This window comes from Phascolarctos cinereus, unplaced genomic scaffold (genome assembly GCF_003287225.1).
Source record: "Phascolarctos cinereus isolate Bilbo 61053 unplaced genomic scaffold, phaCin_HiC Scaffold_4;HRSCAF=312, whole genome shotgun sequence".
Taxonomy (NCBI): Eukaryota; Metazoa; Chordata; class Mammalia; order Diprotodontia; family Phascolarctidae; genus Phascolarctos; species Phascolarctos cinereus.
Window position 1 is genome coordinate 664,213,606 of NW_027555847.1, and position 23,518 is coordinate 664,237,123.

The 23,518-nt window shown below is 52.8% G+C and overlaps 1 protein-coding gene across 12 annotated transcripts in view; it reads left to right on the forward strand.

The window, feature by feature from the left end:
- The window catches only part of PTPRS (protein tyrosine phosphatase receptor type S), a 225,364-nt gene extending 210,850 nt beyond the window's left edge, over positions 1 to 14,514 (forward strand). For all 12 annotated transcript variants that reach the window (XM_078153987.1, XM_078153985.1, XM_078153983.1 and 9 more), the window contains 10 exons: positions 865 to 1,040; positions 2,015 to 2,134; positions 3,250 to 3,404; positions 3,872 to 4,157; positions 4,603 to 4,781; positions 5,345 to 5,471; positions 6,042 to 6,167; positions 8,258 to 8,412; positions 11,300 to 11,435; positions 12,267 to 14,514. In XM_078153987.1, coding sequence (XP_078010113.1) covers positions 865 to 1,040; positions 2,015 to 2,134; positions 3,250 to 3,404; positions 3,872 to 4,157; positions 4,603 to 4,781; positions 5,345 to 5,471; positions 6,042 to 6,167; positions 8,258 to 8,412; positions 11,300 to 11,435; positions 12,267 to 12,335 — 1,529 coding nt within the window. In that variant the 3' untranslated portion in view covers positions 12,336 to 14,514. The remainder of the gene's footprint in view (positions 1 to 864; positions 1,041 to 2,014; positions 2,135 to 3,249; positions 3,405 to 3,871; positions 4,158 to 4,602; positions 4,782 to 5,344; positions 5,472 to 6,041; positions 6,168 to 8,257; positions 8,413 to 11,299; positions 11,436 to 12,266) is intronic.
- The last annotated feature ends 9,004 nt before the right edge of the window (positions 14,515 to 23,518 follow it).

Below are 23,518 nucleotides of genomic sequence, written 5' to 3' on the forward strand. Positions count from 1 at the left end.
GTGACCATCTCTCCCTTAGCTGAGCATTTATCAGCCACGCACTAAGAGCTCACCAAAGCCCCCGTGAGCCCAGCCCGGAACCTGCCTGTGGAGTAGGCAAGGTGGTGGGAGCAGAGCCACTCAGGCCCTTCCCTCAAGGAGTCTCTAGGACTAGTGAGGCAGGACTCTTGGATGACCACTCTCCTGAGGGTGTGGGTGTGTGCTCAGACCCTCAGCAACAGGGAGAGGCAAGGGTAGAGGAGCAGGACTGGAGCAGTCAGAGGTAGTCCAGGGAGAGGGAAGGCGGCCTGCCTACTCCTTCTGGAGTCTGGAAGGTCAGGCTACAGAGGGAAGAAGGTGATGGCACTGGGCATGGAAAGCGCCAGCTTGGTAGGCCCAGAGGAGGCAGGAGGGGAGATACTTTAGGCCCTGCCCACACTCTCTTTCCTGGAGACCATGAGCCATCCTTGTCTACTGTATCTGGGCAGGGATTCAAGAGGCAGCGTATGGGGAAGGAGAGATTCCCCTATCCATTACTGAAAAGAATAATTCAGCCTGCAGAGCCCTAAAAGTTACCAAGCAAGAGTGGTCCTGCCCTGGCCCCCAAAATATGCCAGCACCCCTCTGCAGACTGCCTTTCATGGTCCTAGGTACACATGAGAGAGACAGGGCATGGGGAGAAGATTGCCTTTAGAACCAAGGGTCATCCCAGGCTCTGCACAGGGTCGGCCCTAACTACCCCTGCTGAAGGATGGCCCCAGCCCCACATCCCCCAAAGGAGGACCCTCGTGGTTCCATGCCCAAGGGATGCCTTCACTTTGGAGTCCCCCTGCCTGGAGATGAGCCTTTCAGCTCCTCAGAATCCCCTCAATCTCTCCAACCTAGGCATCGTGGGCAGCGATTACATCAACGCCAACTACATAGATGGTTACCGAAAACAAAACGCGTATATCGCCACGCAGGGACCCCTGCCTGAGACCTTTGGCGACTTCTGGCGCATGGTGTGGGAGCAACGCTCTGCCACCGTGGTCATGATGACCAAGCTGGAGGAGAAGTCACGGGTAAGGAAGGGCCAAACTGGGCGAGGGAGCCCCCAACTCCCAAGGGAACAGAGGAGGAAGAAGGAAATTGTCTCATTTTACAGAAGGGGAAACTGAGTCACTCAGCATGGCTGTGACTTGACCAAAGTCACACAGATCCTAAGTGTCAGGGCCAAGACTTGAACCCAGGTCTCCTAACTCTAAATTCAGTTCAGTCCAGCAGACTTGATGTACCCGGTGCTCTTCTAGGCAGTGGGTTAGTAAGACAGAAATGAGGCAATCGCTGCCCTCAAGAAGCTTGCATTCTGCTGGAGTAATACGGTATGTTCCTAGCCCAGCACTGAGCCTACCTTGGTTTCCGATCACACCCCTTCCCATCATCATCATCATTTCACACCCACTGTGTGTAGGCTCATATGCAAAAAGGTGTGAAATTGAAGGGCTCGTAATTTAATTTGCAATAAATAAAAAACTGAATGACAAGAAGAATCGTCTGCTAACCCCAAAAGAATGAGCATGCCACCATGTCATGTGGAAAGTTTTCAGATTGCAGGGACCTGGGTTCAGATTCTACCCCTTAATGTTTACTGGCCACGTGACCTTTGTCAGGTCACCTAACCTCTTGGAACCTCTGTTTTCTTCTCTCTATCTTCTCCCAGAAATGTTGTTTCAGCTAAAATGAGATTAGACAAACCCTTTGCAGACTTGAAAGCACCATAACATTGTTGGCTGTTGTTGTTAGCGGACGCTGCCTCCTGCCAAGTACTGGCTTCATGCCAAGGGGGGCCCCCTTCCCCAGCTCAGGCCCCGATAGCCTTCATCACGGGCAGGCTGGAAGGGTTGCCGTGGCAATGCCCCAGGGTCCCGGCCCAGGCCCCATCCTCCCTCAGAGGAGCCTCTGGGGCTGATGCCCATGGTGGGAGTGGGGCAGCGACACCCGCAGTGCCTTAGCCATGACGTTGATTCTGGCCTTCCCTCCTGCTCCCACACCCCAGATCAAGTGTGACCAGTACTGGCCTGGCCGGGGCACAGAGACCTATGGTGTGATCCAGGTTACCCTGCTGGACACAATCGAGCTGGCGACATTCTGCGTCCGGACCTTCTCCCTGCACAAGGTGCCTCCTCCTGCCTTTCCCCCTGCTCCCTGCCCTGAGGGATGAGGCAGACCTAGGGCCGTGCTTGGACACAGGGAAAGGGCGGCCTCGGGAGAGAGGGATTCAGGTGGACAAGAGTCTGAGGGAGGTTTGTTGGGGACCCGGTGGAGGATGTTTGTGCTTGCACCGGATGTCCTGGGAGGGTTCTCCCAATCCCTGAGGTTCTGGGGTGTCCAAGGGCCTCTCAGGCTAGGGCCTTGGCCTCTGCACCCAGCCTCCACCCTCGTCCCTCACAGTCCTGTGTCTCTGCTGGGGTTTGTGGGGACACCGGGGAAGGAGAAGCCTCAGCCCTGCCCTCAGAGGCGCTCCCAGCCTCACGGGTTATGGAAGAGAAGGCAGCTTCCTTGCTCAGGATGGGGATCAGTCCCTGGAGGAGCCAGGCCTGCCGTTATACTTTTGAGCATGGAAAGAACCAGCTTGGCAGGCCCAGACGAGGCAGGAGGGGAGATACTTTAGGTCCTGGCCAGCCTTTCCCCCCATATCACCCCTGAGGGACAGACCGTGCCCAGAACCATCCTTGTCCACTGTAGCTGGGCAGGGAATTTAAGAGGCAGTGTATGGGGAAGGTGAGATTCCCCCATCCATCACTGAAAAGAATAAGGCAGGAGCTCACTGCTTACATTCAGCCTGCAAAGCCCCCAAAGTTACCAAGCAAGAGCGGTCCTGCCCTGGCCCCCAAAAATATGCCAGCACCCCTCTGCAGACTGCCTTTCGTGGTCCTAGATACACATGAGAGAGGGGGGAGGGTATTACAGAAGGATCAGTAGCTTCATCAAGGGTGTGAAAGTGGACAGAACTGGTATTGAGGGGTGTGGGGGAGAACCGGGAGGGGCTCTGGTAGCCACAGATGTGGACATGGAAGGGAGTTAGGGGGCAAGGTTAGAGAGAGAGGAAAGAGATGTCTAGGTGGAGTAGTTTGGACTTTCAAGGTAGTAGGGAGCCATGTAAGGTTTTAGAGTAGGGGAGAGCCATCTGTTAGGAAGTGGTACACGGGATACATTAAGAAAAGATGGGAGTTTCTGAGGGTCACAGTCCATGGGGTCATCTGCCCACTAGCCTGCCCCTTGTCTCCACAGAATGGTTCCAGCGAGAAGCGTGAAGTACGCCAGTTCCAATTCACAGCGTGGCCAGACCATGGCGTCCCTGAGTACCCAACACCCTTCCTGGCTTTCTTGAGAAGAGTGAAGACCTGCAACCCTCCAGATGCAGGCCCCATTGTGGTTCATTGCAGGTACAGTGATCCCTGGCCTCCCACCAGCCTTGGTCCTGGCATCCAAGCCTGGCCCCTGGGCAAAGGAGGTTACCTGGACCTGGGCAAGTCACCTGTTTGTAGCTGTTTATTTTCTGCTGTTAGGATCAGCTACTGACATGCTATGTGACCGCACAAAGGTCCCTTTCCCCACCCTCTCTCTGAAGAACAAGGGAGTAGCCTCCAGCCCTGAGATAGAAGGGATCCCTGAGGACCAGCAGGGTTTAGGGCATGCGGGTAGGGACCCCCAGCACTGACGCCTGCTTCCCTGCCTCACATCCCTGAAAGGAGGATGATGCATGCCCACACCCACTGCCTGCCTGCCCCATCTGCTGGTGGGGGAAGGCCCTTGGTAAAGGAAGGCCTTTGGGTGTCAGAGCAATGGGTGCTGGCATCCCAGGATGAGCTATCGGGTCCAGCCCCCAAGCATCTGCTCTCCCTCCCCACAGCGCGGGCGTGGGCCGGACAGGCTGCTTCATCGTCATAGACGCCATGCTGGAGCGGATCAAGCCCGAGAAGACCGTGGACATCTACGGGCACGTGACCCTCATGCGCTCACAGCGCAACTACATGGTCCAGACCGAGGACCAGTACAGCTTCATCCACGATGCCCTTCTGGAAGCCGTTGCCTGTGGCAACACTGAGGTCCCCGCCCGCAACCTTTACTCATACATTCAGAAGCTGGCCCAGGTGGAGACTGGCGAGCACGTCACGGGCATGGAGCTGGAGTTCAAGGTGGGAGCCCGGTGTGGGGCAGGGGACTGAGTGGGAGGGGAGGCTTGCCCCGTGGAGCTGGTGTGGCTGGGCAAGGTCGTGGAGAGGGGAGGAGAGGCCATGGAGCTGGTGCGGCCAGGCGAGGCCGTGGAGAGGGGTGGGTCACCCCCTGGAGCTGGTGCGGCCAGGCAAGGCCGTGGAGAGGGGAGGGGAGGCCGTGGAGGGGAAGAGGTGGTGTTCAGAGAGGGGCCACTCTGGAAGGGCTTGGGGTAATGGGACCGGTGGTGCTAAGGGTCTGAAATCTGGTCCAGGAAGGTGCCGGGGCACCAAGGCCCACACAGCCATCTTTTCCACATTGCTGCCTCCAGGGTGAGGAGGAAAGGGGAGACTGGGGGCTCGCTCTGAGCCAGGGAATCCCCTGGTGCCCACCCAACCCAAACCCGCCTCTCCCGTATACCCTCTCCAGAGGCTGGCCAATTCCAAAGCCCACACGTCCCGCTTCATCAGTGCCAACCTTCCCTGTAACAAGTTCAAGAACCGCCTGGTGAACATCATGCCGTACGAGAGCACACGTGTGTGCCTGCAGCCCATCCGCGGCGTGGAGGGCTCTGACTACATCAATGCCAGCTTCATCGACGGCTACCGGTGCGCAGGCGAGGGTGGGCCCAGATGGGCTGGGAAGGCCGTTCAGTGTCCCTGCCCTGGGGGCCTTAGCTTAGCTGTCCCCGGCTCCCTTGCCCCACAGTTCCATGCTGTTCTCCTTCCCTGGCCTGCCCCACCCCCTCCCAGAACCACGGGTTTACCCCCAGAGGTGCCAGCTGCCTTCAGGAATAGACAGCCTCTTGCATGGGCAGATGGACCAAGGAGTCCAGAGGTGGAGAGGAAAGAAAATAAACCCCGAATAAGGCTCTGCTCTGCTTAGGACAGTCGCTCAGCCTTCTTGCCTCCAGCTTGAAAAGAGACAGGAAACATCCTTGGACCCAGAGATGGGAGCCCTGGATTCAAGTCTCTGCATGCCTTTGAGCATCACTCCTGTAGCCCAGATCTCAGTTTTCCTGTCTGTACAAGGAGGGGAGCCGACCTCAGTGGTCTCTGTTAGGGTAAAAATCCCCATCATTCCCAGAGGAGACGCTGGGGCAGCCAGCGCAGGGCCCTGCACCCTCCGAGGAAGACTGAGGCGTCTCTCAGCGACCCTCTCTTGCTCACAGGCAGCAGAAGGCCTACATCGCCACACAGGGGCCGCTGGCAGAGACCACCGAGGACTTCTGGCGGATGCTGTGGGAGAACAACTCCACCATCGTGGTGATGCTCACCAAGCTGCGGGAGATGGGTCGGGTGAGTGGGGGAGGCGGCGAGCAGGGGCGGCCCTGGCCTTCCGTGCCTGTGAGTCACCAGAGAGGCCCGAGCGCCAAGCCTTGCCTGCTGGGGTAGCAGAACAGCGTGGGGTAGAATGTGTCATGGACAACCATCCCCCCAACAAGCGGGGACCCTCAGAGCTGTGGGAAGCCTTCAGAGGGCACCCTCCCCCAGGACTCCTAGGGAAGGAGCCTTGGGGGACCTAAGTTTAGGGGGAGGAGCAGGGAAAGTGTAGAAGGGCCAGCCCTGGGCCTGCCCTGAGGGAGGCAACAGTCTGGAGTCAGGGGACTGAGGGGCAGACTCCTCGGGGAGGAGGGAAGATGAGATAGGTTCACCTGGTGGGGTAAGGGCAGGGCAGAAAGAGGCAGCCTGCAGTCAGTGGCTTTTCCCTCCCTGACTGCCACGGCCCTCTGCCCCCTGCATGCATGCACGCGCACATGCGCGCGTGCACACACACACACACACACACACACACACACACACACACACACACACATCCCCTGCATGGGACAGCAGACCTGACAGGCAGCCCCATTCTCCTTGCACCAGGAGAAATGTCACCAGTACTGGCCAGCAGAACGATCGGCACGCTACCAGTACTTTGTGGTGGACCCCATGGCGGAGTATAACATGCCCCAGTACATCCTGCGCGAGTTCAAAGTCACCGACGCCCGGGTGAGTGCCCAGCCCATCCCAGAGGGGCAGCTGGGTGAGGGGTACAGACGCCCAAGGTCCCGGCTCCGCGTGGGGCGGTGGGGCACTCCAGGGCAGTCACTGACCCCGCCCTCCCCTCCCCATGGGCTCAGGCCATCGGGCCAGTCTGGCCACCTGCAGACTGAGGCCAGGCCCAGAGTGGTGAGGAAGCAGCTGGTCTCAGAGACACTGGCCAGGAAGCGAGAGGCACTCCCTGCAGCTTACGTACTATGTAGCCTTGTTCTCCCTCGGCTCAAGGTGGCCAGCCCGTTTCTGGGCCCCAATTTTCTCATCTGTAAAATGGGAGAGGAGTGGACTAGAAAATCGCCGTGGCCCATTTTAGCTCTAAGAACATATTCATACAAGTTGTTGTGGGATAAACAAAGCAAATAGTACGGACCATAAAGGGGGGAAGGGGAGAGGAAAAGCATTTATATAGCACTTACTGTGTGCCAGGTCCTCACAAAACCCCTGGGAGGCAGGTACTATTATAATCCCCATTTTACAGTTGAGGAAAGTGAGGCAGACGGAGGTTAAGTGGCTTGCCCAGGGTCACACAGCTAGTTAGTGTCTGAGGTCAGATTTGAACAAAGATCTTCCTGCCTCGGGGCCTAGGACTCAATCCACTGCGCCACCTAGCTGCCATAAGTGCAATAGCAGCTACAAGGAAGGTAGACTTGGAGAAGGTTCAGGACTACAGCAGGTCCCTGGAAGACGGGTCCAGTTAGAGAGAGGGAGGGGCCTGCCAGGCAGAACAAGTGCTCTGAGAACTCGGGGACCACTGCAGGAAATCCAGCGTGCTTGTGGTGGGAGGCAGGTCAATGTAGAGGAGCAGGAGGGAGATGAGGACAAAGTGGTAGACCGAGGCTGTGCTTGGGAAGGCCTCAGAGGCCGGGCTCACTCTTAGGCCGTGAGAAGGGTCCTGAGCAGGAGAGGGAAGGCCATCACATGTGGGAGAAGAGGTCCGTTCTGCCTCTTGGACCTCACTCCCCACTGAGGCCCTGTCATGCCCGTGCTCCAGCCCCAAGGTAGGCTGCCCCTCCACATGCACAGAGGGTGAGTGAGGGCCACCCTGGGTCTCCTGGGAGCCTCTGCTCTGCTCCTGATGGAGGAAGCTGACAAGCGAGAAGGTGGTGATACCAAGAGGCTGATGGTAGATGCGTTGAATGAGGGATGACATTGATGAAGTCAAGATGGTCTGGAATGGATGAAAAAGCATTTGTTAAGCACCTACTGTATGCCAGGCACCTCGGGCACAATCCCTGCCCTCAAGGAGCTTACATTCTGACAGGTGAAAACCATGTCTAGAGTCAGAGAACAGGGCAGGAAGGTAGGATATGTGGCCTGGTTCTGGGCAGAGTGCCACAAAAGCTCACCTCCCAGAGCCCAGGCTCTCAGGGGCAGAGGCTACGTGCCCGTGGGAGGAAGAGGAGGAGAAGGAGGACCAGAGTTCAGGGCCATGGCTTGGCCGTGGCCACTAAGATCGATGGATGATGAACAGCGGCGGCCCTGGAATGATGGAAGGAGATGGGCACGGCTTGGCATCACCCTACACTCTCCAGGCTTCTCTTATTCCTGGCCTCACCATGTTTCATGCTCCAACCAAACCAGATAAGTCCCTTCCGCTCCCACCTTGTCTGGCCTCAGAGTGCTCCGCCTTCTCTCCCTCCCTCCCCCACACTCCCCTTCAGGTCCACCGAGGACATCTTCAGGTTTCCCCTGTTGTTAAGGGATACCCGCTTGACCCTTATATGTCACCTGTTCTCTGCCTCTGTCAGGAGCTTGTCATAGAAGGTTGTATGTGTTGGGACCTCATTCCCTCAGTGTATTGTAAGCTCTGTGTGGGCAGGGATGGTGTCTTTTCCATATTTGTATATCTCTAGCACTTCTTATACAGGAGGGAGGGAAGGAAGAGAGAGAGAGAGAGACAAGGGAGGTGAGAGAGAGAGAGCTCTTCTTATACAGCATTTGTATAATGGAAATGTCTTGTATACAGTACATTTGTTTTAAGTGAGTAAACAACAGGCCGTGGTAACCACTGACTTGGGCTGGGCCTCTCCTCCTCTCCCCAGGACGGCCAGTCCCGGACTGTCCGCCAGTTCCAGTTCACAGACTGGCCAGAGCAAGGCGTGCCAAAGTCGGGCGAAGGTTTCATCGACTTCATCGGCCAAGTGCACAAAACCAAGGAGCAGTTTGGCCAGGACGGGCCCATCTCTGTCCACTGCAGGTAGGGCCATCCCTGGGGTCACAGAGCAGGGGCAGGGGCAGGGGCAGACAATCCTGTGGTCTGAGTTGTGTCAGCACTGGCCTCCTGACGTGTGTCTGTGTGCGTGGACTTGGCCAAGGGCGAGGTCCTGGCAATAGCATCGCTCTGGGCAGGGCTTATGTAAGGAGACACCCACCACCATCCCTTTCCTCCATGGTCCATGTCGCGTCCTCCACACCCATCTGGTCTCCTCTCCCACCTCCCCATTTGTTCCTCTGTCCATGAGCATCTCTTCCCTTCTCCCCATCTCTCTTCCAGATGTGGCCTCGCCTTTCTAACCCTACCCTAGGGGTACCCAACATTTTTTCCATCCCTATGCTCCTTGGTTTTCAGTAATCCTTCCCACACCACCTATTAAATGTGAAAGGAAATAAATTCTAGAGTGTCTCAGACACACACATGTGAGGAATAAAACAGATGAAATTTTTCATAAAAACCCCTTTATTCAGTACATGATGACTTGTTTTACTATCATAATGTTGTTAAAGATTTATCAGAACACAGTCAAATAAACTAGTTGATTTTATTCTCTCAGGATAGTTTTTGAAAGCGATTAGCCACATATCATGCCCAGCCTCCAGTTTGTTTCCTGCTTGGGATTTGATTAAGAACGGGACCAAGAATCCTGATTCTCTGAGATGAGTTGTAAATGTGAGTGAAGCCTTGGGAGCACGTCCAGGAAGGACGGACTGTGCTTCTGCGAAGGGACTCTGAAAAGTCTGTAACTTTGCAGATTGGAAATCAATTTGGCACCGGCTGGCACTGTGGAGATCAATGAACACACCTTTCCTGGGGTCGTCACAGATGGCTCTTTTTCCCTTGTTCAATATGAAAAGGGGTTTCACATCCAGCCTTCATTCATTTGGTTTTAGTTGGTAGGAATTATTCCATCCAATGCTCTCTGATGCCCCTTCCTTCCCCACCCGGCCCCTGTCTCCTTGGCATCTCTCTCTAATCCATGTATTTGTTCACTAACAATAGTATTTTTGTAGTATTTCAAGAGGCTAATACAGTTATTTCCTAGATATTCCTTACGTCTCCCTCCTCCCCCACCCCGTCACACTTCTTGTACCTCCAGGGGGAAGGTGTAACCCTGCCCTACACCCTCCTGTGGCTCCCCCCTTCTCTCTGCCCATCTGTGCCCCTTGCCAGGCTAGGGCCTCTCCCCTGGAGGAAGCATAGACCCATGGTCCACAGGGAGGGCTTGGGGACTTTTCCCCACCAATAACTGGTGCTGTTTCCCATCTGTGTCCCATTCCTCCTGTCCATCCCCACTTCTATATTCCCACAGTCCCCAGCCTAGTCAGTCCTCCTTACAAACACTTTCCTGGATGACATTTTCCTACCTCCACTCGTTTCTTCCTTTGCCCCCTGCCAGACTTGCCGGTCAGTGGTCAGTCAGCAGACATTTATAAGGAGGCTATCATGTGCCTGGGGATATGAGAATTAAAACCAAAGAGATGCCACTTTTGAGGAGTTTACGTCCTCCTGGGGAGGCACAACCCATACAATTATGTCAATGGGAAATATGTCCCAAGTAAATACAAGGCAGTCCTGCCTCCGCCTCTTACCAGTAGCCTGAGTTGGCTCACTCAGAGCTCTCTGGGCCTCAGTTTCCTCACCTGTAAAAGGAGGACATTGGGTTAAATCTCCAATCTTGTCACTATTTGTCCCTCCTTTGCCCAAACCCTTCAGGGCACCTGCTGCCGGGCCAGGAAAGTTCAGACGCCATTCCCATTCAAGGCCACCCCATGGTCTGGCTTCACCCAACCTTATTTCGTGTGGCCCTTCTCCACGTCAGCATGCTGTGCAGTCCGGGCAGACTGGCCTTTTGTTCCCCAGAGGCAGCCCAGGTTTTCCCCCTGCCTCTGCCTCTGCCTCTGCCCCTGCCCTGATCCCCTCCCCATCCATCAGTACCTGCCACCCCTTCGCTTGGCTTGCACCTTCCTAATGCCCTCACCATGTAAGAATGGGTGGGTGTGTGGGGCTGTGAGGTAGCCCCCACTAGACTGAGCTCCACGAGGGCTTATTTGAACTTTGTGCCCAGCAGAGCCCTGTATAGAGTAGGTGCTTCATAATAATGACAGTTTGGGCCCTTTCTCCCCTCTCATGACCTTTCCCTTCCTTGTCTCTCCTCTGGCCTGTGGCCTCCTCTTCCTCTTTCCCCATCTTTCTCCGTGGTCCATGATCACATCCTCCCCTCTCTCTGCAGCTGGGGTAGGAGATGCCCCCATTAGAAGTGGGGTTTGAGAGAGCCCCCGAGTGGCCTCAGGAGGAAGGAGAGCAGGGCCTGTTAGGGGCTTGGGGTTATAAGTCAGAAGAGCTGGATTCAGATCTTGGCTCCCCCACTTCTAAAGCGGTGTAACCTCGAGCCACCCACTCCCACTCTGGGCCTCAGTAAAATGAGGATGTCGAACAACATCCAGGCCTCTGACCCTGGGGTCCATGGAGAGATTTCCAGGGAGTCCTTGAATATGAATGGGGGGGAAGCAGCATCTTTGTTTGCACTAACCTGTAACTGAAATTTAGCATTTACTACAGTGCTGAACGGAGGTGGCATCCCACTGGGGTATCAGCAGCGTCTGTGACTTTGTCGCAGATGATTTCATGTCCCCTTGTAACTGCTGCAGATAGCTAGAAATTTTGCACTCATCCCTGATTCACAGTTACCGCCGTTCTCAGGCTCTCCACTGCATCACACACGCTCACGGTCTTCTCACCTACGGACGCTCCCGTGACATCGCCAGATGGCTCTTGGGGGCCCCTGGCGTCATCACGTGACCAAAGGGGTATAACAGCGGGCCCTTCTCTCTCTGCCTCTGAATGTGTTCTTCCTCGCTGTGTGTAGTGCCGGCGTGGGCAGGACTGGGGTCTTCATCACGCTCAGCATCGTCCTGGAGAGGATGCGCTATGAGGGAGTGGTGGACATCTTCCAGACGGTGAAGATGCTACGGACGCAGAGGCCGGCCATGGTGCAGACGGAGGTGAGGGCCCGCTTGGCTGGGGTTCAGCAGGCCTCGTGCCATCTTAGGCCTGGTGTCCAGAGCACGGGAGGCGGGTGCTCATCCCCCTGCCCTCAGCTCGGCTCAGACCTCATCTGAGGTACAGGGGAGGGAGAGAGGGGGAACAAGGATTTATAAGCACCTGCACTGTGCCAGGCCCTGTGCTAAGAGCTTTACAGATATCATTTGGTTGGATCCCCACAACAACCCTGGGAGGTAGGTGCTGTTATTATGCCCATTTTACCACTGAGGAAACTGAGACAAGACAAGTGACTTGCCCAGGGTCACACAGCTAGTAAGTGTCTGAGGCTGGATTTGAACTCAGGTCTTCCTGAGCTCAAGCCTAGTACACACTCCACCACACCGTTCGGCTATCCAGTTCTGGGCCCCATATTTCAGGAGGGACGTTGAAGCCACACTCACTTTTCCTCATCTGCTGCTGCTCTGTGGCTGCCTCCGTCTCATGACCAGCCTTCAAAACTAAGATGCACAGCTGTGCTGCCACCATGCCCCCTGCCCCTAGTCTTCTCCAGTCTAGATACCACAATTCCTTCGATAGATCCTCTTCAGCCCTCTGAGCCTCAGTTACCTCAGCTGTAAAATGGGTATAACATTCACGTGCAGCCCTGCATCCCCCAGGGGAAACGTGGAACTGGTGCCTGCAAAGTCGAAGGCAGGCCCACTGACTCCGAATGCAGCACTTTTTGTCCCCTGGCAAGCTGTCTTCTCTATAGACCCTGGGGTGGGAGAGGGGAGGCTGTACGACTGCCGGTGTAACTGACCTCTTCCTCTCCTGACCTGTCTGTGCTTCAGGATGAGTACCAGTTCTGCTACCAGGCTGCCCTCGAGTACCTTGGAAGTTTTGACCACTATGCAACATAAAAAGCCATCCCTCCCCGAACCGACTCCACGGGCCGCTGGACGTCATGGACGCTCCCCCTTCCCTCACCCGGAAGGGTCCTCGAACTGATTACCACAAACTGAACCGAACAAGTACCTTTTTATTTGGACACCACAGCGGGAGCCTGGGGGAAGGGCGGGCCCAACGCAGGCCACTCACTCTGGGGCCTCCACAGCATGAACTCCAGGAGCGGTCCAGAAGCTTGTGAGCCAGGGCTGGTCTGAGCAGCAGCGGCTTGTTACCTCAAGTTGGCTTTGGTCCCCAGGTCACCTTGCCCCCCCCCAGCCCCCACTCCGGGGAGGGGCACAGTCACTTGGGGCCCATCATTAAGAATTTGATGTCTTTGTTTGCCTGGTTGGACATTTTTAGGGGAAATCACCCCCCCACCCACACCACCCTCCACCATTCACCCACGCAGAGCCCCCAGCCGCAGCCCTGAGCCAATGACCACATCAATGAAATGCCTCCTCTGTACAGCACTGGGGGAGGGACAGAGATTCGCCAAGCCTGGCCCGGCCTGCCAGAACTCCCCCAGCATGGGGAGGGAAGGCTGCCCAGGGGTCCCCACAACCAGGACCCAGCTGGGAGGCAGGGGGGCTGGGGCCACATCCCCTTTTGAATACTTGGAACATTCCTTATTTCTTTTTTGATTCCAAAAAATGTTATTTCTGGAAAGCTGGAGAAAAAGACAAAGGGGGGAGGGTGCAGCATGGCAAGTAGCTTTCCTGCAGGTGGGATTTCAGAGGGTGGGGAGAGGGGGGCAAGGCAGAGGAGCTGCTGGGACAGGCCTGTTCAACCCATTCCTCCCTGTCTTCAGCAAATACTGTCTCCTTTCTCCCACCCCTGCCCGGGGCTTGGGGAAGAGACGGTTCTAGACTCATAGGATTCCAACCAGAAGGAACCTTAGGAATCGTAGGACCCATTGCTTTACAGGTGAGGAAATAGGCCCCACAAGGCCATGACTTGCCCTGGGTCACCCAGGCAAAGTCTGAATTTGAACCCGAAGCCTCTGCCGGTTCTCCCTACCCCCTCCGGATAACCATGCGGCCTCCGCCGAGCCCACCTCCTCCCAGCCGTCAGACCATCAGGAAAGAGCAGAGCCTTGGCCCTGCCTTGGCCCTGCGCTGTGAGCGGCTTTCTTTAAAGTATCGATGTAACTGTAACCAGTGACATTACCGTTTTTTTTAAATAGTGTATTTTTCCTTTTTTTAAAAAAAAACTGACAGAATATGAGTCAATGAATTTAAAAGAGAATTTGCTTATTCATATTACGTTCAAAGACAGTCTATTTTTTCACGGTAGAAACGTTCTGTGTGCTGGCTGTGATCATGTACAAGATTACGTGCGAATTGCTACTTCTACATATGCTTTTCTACCATTGGAAAGGTTCGACTCGCTCATGGAAGAATGAACTGTCCTTGTTTTGTTTTTAAATTAAATCTCAGACATATCAGGCATGGCTCCAGGTGCGGGGGAGGCCAGGGGAAGGCTGGCCAGCAGGCCCCCTCCTCCTTTGAGCTCCTCTGCCAGGACCAAGCACCCACTGCGGGGGGGGGGGGGGGGAGGGATGGCCCCTCCCACCCTGGAAGCCCTCCTACCCACCCCAGGCGTGCAGGTGCCCTGGGTCACACCAGACATCTAGTGGGAACCACCACCTGGATGCTGGTGGGCCCCCAGGGCTCAGACTGTGTGGAAGGAAGATGCATCCCCTGCCCCAGGCCACCCTGGGCACCTCTCCCTCTCCCTTGCTCTCTGGATGCATGAGGATGGGGGCCCCAGCTGGACCCTGGGCATGGGGAAGTTGGACACGCGCGCACACACACACACACACTCTCAGACCACAACGTGTGTGTGCACACACACAACCCCAACCGGCCTCCTGCACTGACCAGGGAGGGACTGGGCCCGCTCCGCCCCGACCAAAAGGGCCGTGGGAACCTGGCCCCAAACTCTTGACAACCTGCAGCCAAGACTTCACCCCAGGGAGATGAGGGGAAAGGAGAAAAGCAGATGCCAACCGAGACCAGTTTTTTCTCTTTGTACGAGAGCAGAGACACTATCCGTTTTCCCACTGTTACTTCAAACTGAAACTGTAAGTGGTTTTCCTGCCACTGTGTATGTAGATATATCGACTTTGTATTAAAGGAAGATTGTCTGAAAGTCGGGTCTACAGGAGCCTCCTTTGTTATGGAAACTGCCAGGGTGGGGCCGTGAGGGGCAGCCAAGGAATGGAAGGAATCCGGGATTAGGGTTTTTCAAGCTCCTTGCATCTTATGAACACGGATGTTGCTCTCAACACCCCATCTTACAGATGGGGAGACCGAGGCCCAGAGAGGGGAAGTGAATTTTCCCAAGGCCACCCAGGTAGGTTCATAAGCAACAGAGCTGAGCTCATATCCAGGGTTCCTGACTCCCGAGTCTGATCTCTCCAGCCCACACCTTCCTCCCCCTGGCCTGTGGGGATCTACAAACTTGATTGGCAGGCCTGGCTATTTGGGCAGGGGGAGCCTTTGGCTGGAGAGCTGGGCCCCAGGAAGGATAGCACTGGGGCCAGCTAGAGAGCTAGCTCCTCCCCCTCACAGAGAGAAGTCCCAGCCTTTCAATGGCAGTGAGGGAGAGGAGAAGCAGGGAGGCCATTCTGGTGGTAGGACTGGTCCTCGGCCCCCAGGAGCCCTGGTCAAGTGGAGACCCTGAGGAAGAAGAGGGTAGTGAGGATGCAGGCTCCCATTGCTCCTTGTTACAAAGCATTTTCTTCACCACCTTGTGGGGGAGGAAGGGAAACCAATAGGGCTTGGTAAATCGACTTTATAAAGCACCTCCTATGTGATAGCCCAGGAGATCCAGAACAAAGCAGTCCTGCCCCCAAGGAGTTTATGTTCTACTGAGGGGGTGGGGATGCGGGTGCGCGCACACACACACACACACACACACACACACACACACACACACACACACACACGGTAAGTTGAGGAAGGAGCCGGGATCAGGGATGGTTTCATGGATGGCCCAATGGCTGGGCTGAGCCTTGAAGGGGAATGGACAGAGACTATAGTGAGACGGAAGGTTGCAGTCAAGTTGGGGGAGCGTTTGATCCAGGTTGCTTTGAATGTAGACTTTGAGGAAAAACAATCATGGGGAGTGGGGTGGTAAATAATGTGAAATAAGGCCGGAAGACTACATCGGAGCCAAGTTGTGAAAGGCTTCCTGTGCCAGGCTGAGAAGTTTGTATTTTATCCTGGAGACATGAGGGCGGGGATGAGCGGTGCCTCCGAAGAATGGTTGGGGCAGCCTCCTGAAGGAAGGGTCAGAGAGGGAGCCACGAAGCAGGGGGACCAGTCTGGAGGCTCTTCTGATACTCCAGGGGAGAACCAGCGCAGGGGCAGCGAGTGGAAAGAGAGAAACGGGGCAAGTGAGATTGTCATCCCCATTTTAAAAATGAGGGCACTGAGGCCCAAGATGGCACAGAGCCTTGCCCAGGGATACACAGCTAGTAAGAGCCATTCTGAGGCTTTTTGAGTTCAAGGCCAGCCCTCCCGTAACTTCTGTTGCTCCATAGGATGTATGACTTGCAGGAAGGGAAGGGCAGGGTCACGCTGGGCTGGGCTAGACTCGGGAGCTGTGAATGGCTTTCGAGTAGTCAAGAGTATCGATCAAACTTCTGTGTGCTCACCCCATCGGGTCCACAATGTTTGGGATTGGGAGAGGCACAGGGGAGATGGGGCGTTGGCCTGCCAATACCTTTTGGGGTTTGGTCAAGTTAGAGCCCAGATGAGCCAAGCCCCCTTCTTGGCAGACAGGTCCAGAAACAGACAGACTCTATGGTGGAAAGAAAGAACCCTGACAGCAAGAGCAAAGGTCTCCGCCCTTACCCGCTGCCCATTTACCCAGCGCCCTGCCCCGCTGGGAAGGCATTCTGAGCTCCTGCCTCATACAATCCCTGCCTTCAAGCAGTATTGCAGCCTCACACTCTCTGACATCTGCAAACGTTTACTGGGCACCCAAAGATGAGACCAAACAGGGCCAATGGCCCTCACAGAGAGACCCAGCCCCAAAGCCTGAGCATGATTTCATTGTATTAAAATACAGTATCTCTCTCTCTCTCTCTCAAAGTATGTGTGTGTGTATATATGCACCATATCTGTGTGTATATATGTACATAAACACATGCGCATACATATATCTCCCTCGCTGTCTCCTTTTCTTTCCATATGTTTCTGTGTCTGTGTCTGTCTTCCTCTCTCCCTCTGTCCTCCGACTTCTCCCTCCCTTGGATTCCCCTCCCCTCTCCCCCACCTCCCCCCACCCCCAACCCACAGCGTCTCTACAATAGACCCCTTCAGACCTGTCTCTCCGCTCCTGCTCTGAGTCAGCCCAAGGCCAGTGGGTTTGCCCTGTATGCCCACAGAGGGGATATGTCTAACCCCCGCAGACAAAGGGGAAGCTGCTGAAAGGCCAAAGTGGAATTCTTGAGGCCTTGGTTTCTTTTCACTGGGGCTCTAGCTCTGAGAGCTGCCCTAAGCCTCCCTCCCTCCTTCCCTCTCATCGCGCCCTGGCCCCTGGCTCCTGGCCCAGAAACCCTTTCAGACTCCAAGGCTTTGGCTGAGGGAGCCCGGGGCTTGTCTAGCTCTTGGTGAATAACAATGACCTTGTATTGGTTGAAGCTGTAGAAAAGCCCTAGCCCCAGGCCTGTGCTGGCCAGTCACAGAGCCTCAGGGAGGCTGGCCAGCCACTCGGCCCCAGGGGGATGGGAGCAGAATCACCGGAAGAGCAGGGTGAGTTGGGGGGGAGACCAGACGACACTGCCAGCCCAGGAACGCTCCATGGGCCATCCATTCCACATTGGGGCAGCTCTCAACAGATAAGAAATGTCACCTTTCACTGAGATGAAAGCTGCCTCTTCTGCAGCTTTCTCCCATTACTTCTAATCCAAGCCCTTCATACGCTGCCACACACCCCCCGCTGCACCCCCAGCCTCCTCCTTGTCCAGGCTAACTGTCCCCAGTTCCTTCAAGCATGAGGCTGGAATTGTGTGTGCTTCAGGGATGTGGCAGAAGGCTGACAGTCCCAGGTCCCTCTCCTACACTCAGAGGGAGAGGATTTGGGCGTTCCCCGGGAGAAATCCTGCCAAATCCCCATAGGGTGGGAGACTGAAAGTCCCCACCTGGCTGATAGCAGTTATTCCTTGACCCCCTTTCTGTAGGAGGGGTCATCCATGGAGGCGGGGAGGGAGGAGCAGAGAGGACATGAACCCCACCAGGTCAAGAAGTATCTGATCTTGGGGGGGATATTATTGAGACTCTGCTGATGGTTATCCCCACCATTCCCCACCCCAGAATCATAGAACTCAGAACTAGGAGGGACCTTAGAACATAATGTTAGAGAGCTGGGAGGGCTCTTGGAACCCAGAATGTCAAAGTTGGGAGGCTCTTTGTGGTAATCTAGTTCAACTTGCATTTCATACATAGAGAAACTGAGGGCCAGAGAAATATAGTGACTCACTCAGGGTCAGCCAGCTTCAGGGGCTGGATTGTGTCTTCCACCTACTCAGAGTGTCCCCCTGTATTCTCTGTCTCTGTCTCTCTGTCTCTATATCTCTGTCTCTGTCTCTCTCACAGACACACACACACACACACACACGTGCATAATAGTAGAATCTAGGAGCAAAGATCAAGGTACAGGTCAGCACCATTTTTCAGATGAGAAAACAGGCCTGGAGAGGTTATACAACGTACCGAAAGGGGCAGAGACCAATCTCATGGTTCCCAGACTAGTGCTTTTCCCCCAAACCAACCAACTTCACATAATGTGCTGGAGGCTGGGCAGGGTTGGGCCTGAAAGTCCCACCTCACCCCGACCCTGCCCAACCATCTTCAATGACTCTAGTACCAAAGGTTCCTGAATTTAAATCTGGGAGGGATATCAGAGGTCATCTAGTGTAAACCCTCCATTTTAAAATAGTTTTTTTTCCCCAATTACATGTCAAGACAATTTTTAGCATTGACTTTTACAGGATTTGGAGTTCCAAGTTTTTCTCCTTCTCTCCCTCCCTTCGCTCCCTCCCCTGCCCTCGTCCTAAAATGGTAGGCAATTCGATATAGATTATACATGTGCCATCATGTAAGACATATTTCTGTATTAGTCACAGTTGTGAAAGAAGAAACAGATCAAAAGGGGGAAAAAAACACAAAAAAGGATAAAGTAAGTGAAAAAAATACATTTCAATCTGCATTGAGTCCATCAGTTCTTTATCTGGATGTGGATGGCATTTTTCTTCGTGAGTCCTTTGTACTTGTCTTAGAACACTGGGTTGCTGAGAAGAGCTGAGTCATTCACAGTTGATCATCACACAATGTTGCTGATATTTCTTTAAGCCTTCCATTTTACAGATAGGGAAACTGAGGCCCAGAGAGGCTAATCGACATGAGCAAAGTCACACAGAAAATAAGTTGCAGAGCTGGAATTCAAACCCAGGTCTTCCAACTTTAGACATTGCTCATGCTACACCACGCTGTCGTCTAGAAATGGGGATGGGGATGGAGGGGGAGCAAAGCCAGAGCGAGGAAGATGGCTTGAGGCAGTCGCGGAGCACAGAGGGATTAGAAGGGAGGATGAGGACAAAGAGGAGACTGAGGAGGAGGAAGGCATGGGGAGAGCTAGAAAGAAGAAAGATGATGATCATATGAAGGAATTAGGGAGTTCTGGAAGCTGGAAGTAGAACGCTTATGGGCAGTGGCCAGATCCAGGGTCCCTTATGGACAATGGAAGAGGTAACCGGTGACCCAAGGCTTAGTTGATTGAGGAAGGAGGAAGTCAGGACATCAAACACCATAGGAAGGGTGGACAGAGGCTGTGAGCCAGGCACCGACCTCATTGAGAAGAGAGGGGAACACCCTCGGAGCCAGTAGATAACCACTCCAGAACCCAGACTGGATTCCAAGTTTGTCTGGTGCGATCCTCAGAGGAAGAGAGGTTGCCGAGTGATGGTGGCAGTGGAAAGAGTCCAGCAGAGGAAATGAGGAGCGTGACACTGGTGGTTGTCTCCACCAATTCCTACCCCCAACCCTCTGAATCATAGACTGTCAGATCTAGAACATGCATGTCACAGCTGGGAGACCTCAGCTCCAGAGCAAAGGAAGGGCACCAGAAAGCCTAGAGTCAGGAAGACCTGAGTTCAAACCTGACTTCAGATACGTACTAGCTGTGTGACCCTGGACAAATTACTTAACCTCAGTTTTTTCAACTGTAAAATGGGGGTAATGATAGTACCTACCTCCCAGGGCTGTTGTGAAGATCAAATTAGATAATATTCATAAAGCATTTAGTGCAATGTGAGGCTATATCAGCACATAGTAGGCAGTTAATCAGTGCTTGATTTCTTCTACCATGTTCCCTTCCAGCTCTGAAATTCTATAATTCTGGTATAATCCCATGGTTATGAACATAGGAGGCTTGGATGAATGAATGGTGAAGTGAGGAAGAGGAACAGATTTTAAGAAATTACAATAAGCTCAGGTTGGGCCATGTTTGAAGTGCTGGTGGGAAGGCAGGACATCCACATCTCCAAAGAGAGGGCCAGGCTGAAGAAACGTATAAGCCTGGAGAAGATCACTGAGGAATAGAGAGAGGGTGAATGAAATAAGAGGAAGCACCTACTGTGTTTGAAGGGCTATGTGTATGGGCTCAGTATGGCGGGGGCCAGTATGCTGGAGTCCAGTCCAGGACAGATTGGAGACCTGAATCTTGGCTCCAGAACATACTAGCTGTGTAACCCTTCTCTGAGCCTCTGTTTCCTCATCTGTAAAGTAGGCACAACATAATTAGATTATGTATCTCCCCTCCTGGGCCTATTAAGGAAGTCCTTCATAACCCTGAAAGTGTGAACTGTCCAGAAGCTCTTTTTATCATAAAGAAAAAGTAACTAGGATTCCCAAAGCAAGGGCTGTAGGCTGTGCTGAACCCAGAGCCCAGGTTCTGCCCAGCCAAGGCTCGGATAGGGGAAAGAAAGATGAGTTTGGCGCTGGCCCTCAAGAGAGAGGGGTGACTGACGAGGAAGCCCCCACTTTCAGAGGCTGCAGCTGGAGAGAGGCCACTGGCCACAGATTCTGAGACCTTATCAAAATAAAGCATCCCTAAAGCAAACCTGCCCCCCATGGATGGGGTTAGGGTTAGGGTTATTTTTTTTTTATTGATCTTTTTTTTTATCTAATATTGAAATTATTTAAAGGAGGGGAAACTCCATTTCCATCTCTATTCAAGGAATCAGCAATCCCATAACCACTAAGGCGTCCTCAGAAGCCCCAAAGCAGGACGCACAACTTCTTACCTCGTTACGGTTTAATTAAGAATTATGTTGGATCAGCTCCTTTTTAATTATCACAGGGCCCAGATAACACCTAATCGTGTTTAGCTGGGGAGAAGAGGGGACGACCCCGCCAAGATGCACAGGAATGAATTTACAATTCCCTCTTTGGGGAACTTTAATAAAATTAGCCCCGCACGAGGTGAACAGGGATAAAGCGAACTCACAAACAGAACATTTGGCTTCTGCCAATTAATGTCCACACGCAGAGAACGAAGGCCAGGGCTGGAGAAGTTTGTTGGGGTTGGGGATTACGGAGGGGGTGGCCATGGCGCTACCCTTTCCCCTGGCTTTGCCGTATGACCTCAGCCTAATCCCTAACCCAATCTGGGAAATGACAAGGATGGAAGAACACCTGAGCCAGAAGAGCCGGATGCAGACCCTCACTCTACTCGTCACTGCCTAGGTGACCTTGGCTTAGTCACAGCCCTTCTGTGGACTGCCTCTGTAAAGTGAGGAAGTTGGACTCAGTGACCTGTACTGTCTTTTCCAGTGCTAGCATTTTGTTAACCTATGGGAAAGAGGTTTGATACACTGAATATGAATTACACTTAATATTGTTCATGTTAATCCACTTCTCACTTGTGCAGCACTTTGTACATATGGATGGGAAGGGTATTGGAACTCAAGGCTCCTTGTTTACCCCTAGCCCAACCTCCTCTGGTCCCCATAGTCCTTGGTCAACCCAAGCAGCTTAATTAGCACACACTAGGAAAGGCCCCTCCTCCCTCTCTTTCTCCAGGCCAATACTTCAGCGGTTTGTCCGCTGGGCCCCGACCTCGGAGTCCGAAGCCCTCACCATTCCCATAAACCTCTGGGCCCTTGGACACCTCAGGCCTAATCCGTTTTAGAGCAGACGCCCAGCCCCAGTCCAGCCGTCTGCCCAGGTTCTAGCTCTTGGAGAAATTGACATTCTTAATCTGAGCTCTGATGCCGAATGGAAAAGCCAGGCTGCAGAGAGAGGAAGGCCAGGCCTAGAGGGATCTGGGGACCTTTCCAGAGGAGGAACCCCCCTACTCTACCTACAGCTAAGTCAGGCTACAGCCTTCGTGGATTCAACGACTCGGAAAGCTTTGATTGTTAATAATAACAGTCAGCATTTATATAGTGCTTTCCGCTTTACAAAGTACTCTGCCAATACTGTCTCATCAAAAGAATCAGTCACATGAGACCATTTTTATAAAGCATTCAGCACAGTGCTTGGCACATAGCAAGTGCTACATAAGTGCTTATTCCCTTCCCTCTTCAATTAATTATCACCACAAGCCTGAGAGGCAGGTGCTATTATTATCCCCATTTTATAGATGAGGAAACTGAGGCAGACAAAAGTTAATTGATTTGCCCAGTGTTATACAGCTAGCAAGTCGCTGGGATGGGATTTGGAAGGAGGTCTTCCTGACTCCAAACTTGGCACTACCTAGTTACCTAGTTACCTAGGTAATTAAGCGCCTGCCAGATGTCCCTATTGCCTAGCAACAGGGAAACAAAGACAGAAACGAAATAGTTTCTACCCTCGAGGAGTTGACATTCTATTTGGTGGCATAATGCATGCACTAGAAAGTATATCCTAACCAGCTCCTACCAGACAGTGTCAACTGTTAAATTTCAGTGTCAGCATCTACACCTTGGTTTATTGGGGCGGGGGGGGGGAGTATTTTCTAGACTTAAGAAAATACTAATAAAGTAGATTAAACTTTAAAGTGTGTTGGGTAGCTGGGTAGCACTTGAGTCAGGAGGACCCGAGTTCAAATCCAACCTCAGACACTAGATACTAAATACGTGACCCCGGGGCAAGTCATTTAACTCTGATTGGCTCCAAAAAAAAGTGTATCTTGCAGACATTTTTTCAAAGAGCCAGTTGTTAAACATTTAACAGCCCATCCTGCATACACAGCTAAGTAAATGCAAAGTTCATACGAAGTAAACACAAATTAATTGGGGTCCAGGAAAACTCTAACTAGAGATCAGGCAAAAACCTGACATTGGGGCTGACTCTTGAGCAGAGCCCTGAGTATATTCTAAGAGGCTGAGGGGAGGAAGGAGAGAGTGGCGTCAGCCGGCGCAAAGCCTCCAAGGGAAATAGAATGAGTTTGGCTGAAGCAGAGAGTGCCGGAGGGTGGTGGGCGGAAAGTCTATCAGCCTGGCAAGATAAACGAGAGTCAGCTTGTAAAGGACTTCATATGCCAAATAAAGCCAGTTAGCATAGATATATGAACACGTACATATACATACAGGCTTATATATGTATGTGTATAATGCATAACACGTACATATATGTAACTATATAAACGCACATCTAGGCAGTATACATATATAAACATATATGTTTACTATAAACACATAAACATATTTTGTATACATCCATGTGACTAAACATAAACCTATTTGATAATATACCTGTAATATATGCATATATATGTACATATACATGTACAATACATGCAAACACGTTTTGCAATATACATATGTGCTTATATGCTTATGTATATCACATATATAGGTGATACATATCTCTTTGCAACCCACATGTGTAAATACACACATGTACATATATTCTATACATACATTATACACCTATATTGCTTATAGACATTATATGCATACATATGTGATACCTATAAATACACATTTGCAACATACATGCATAACTATTCATGTGCTTATGTGTACACATATCTTAATACAAATATACATATTTGAAACATGCATATATAAACACATATGATTATATATAACAAGATATACACGTGTGCATCAAACATGCAGTTACATGTGCATACATGTGCATGCGTTGCATATATAAAC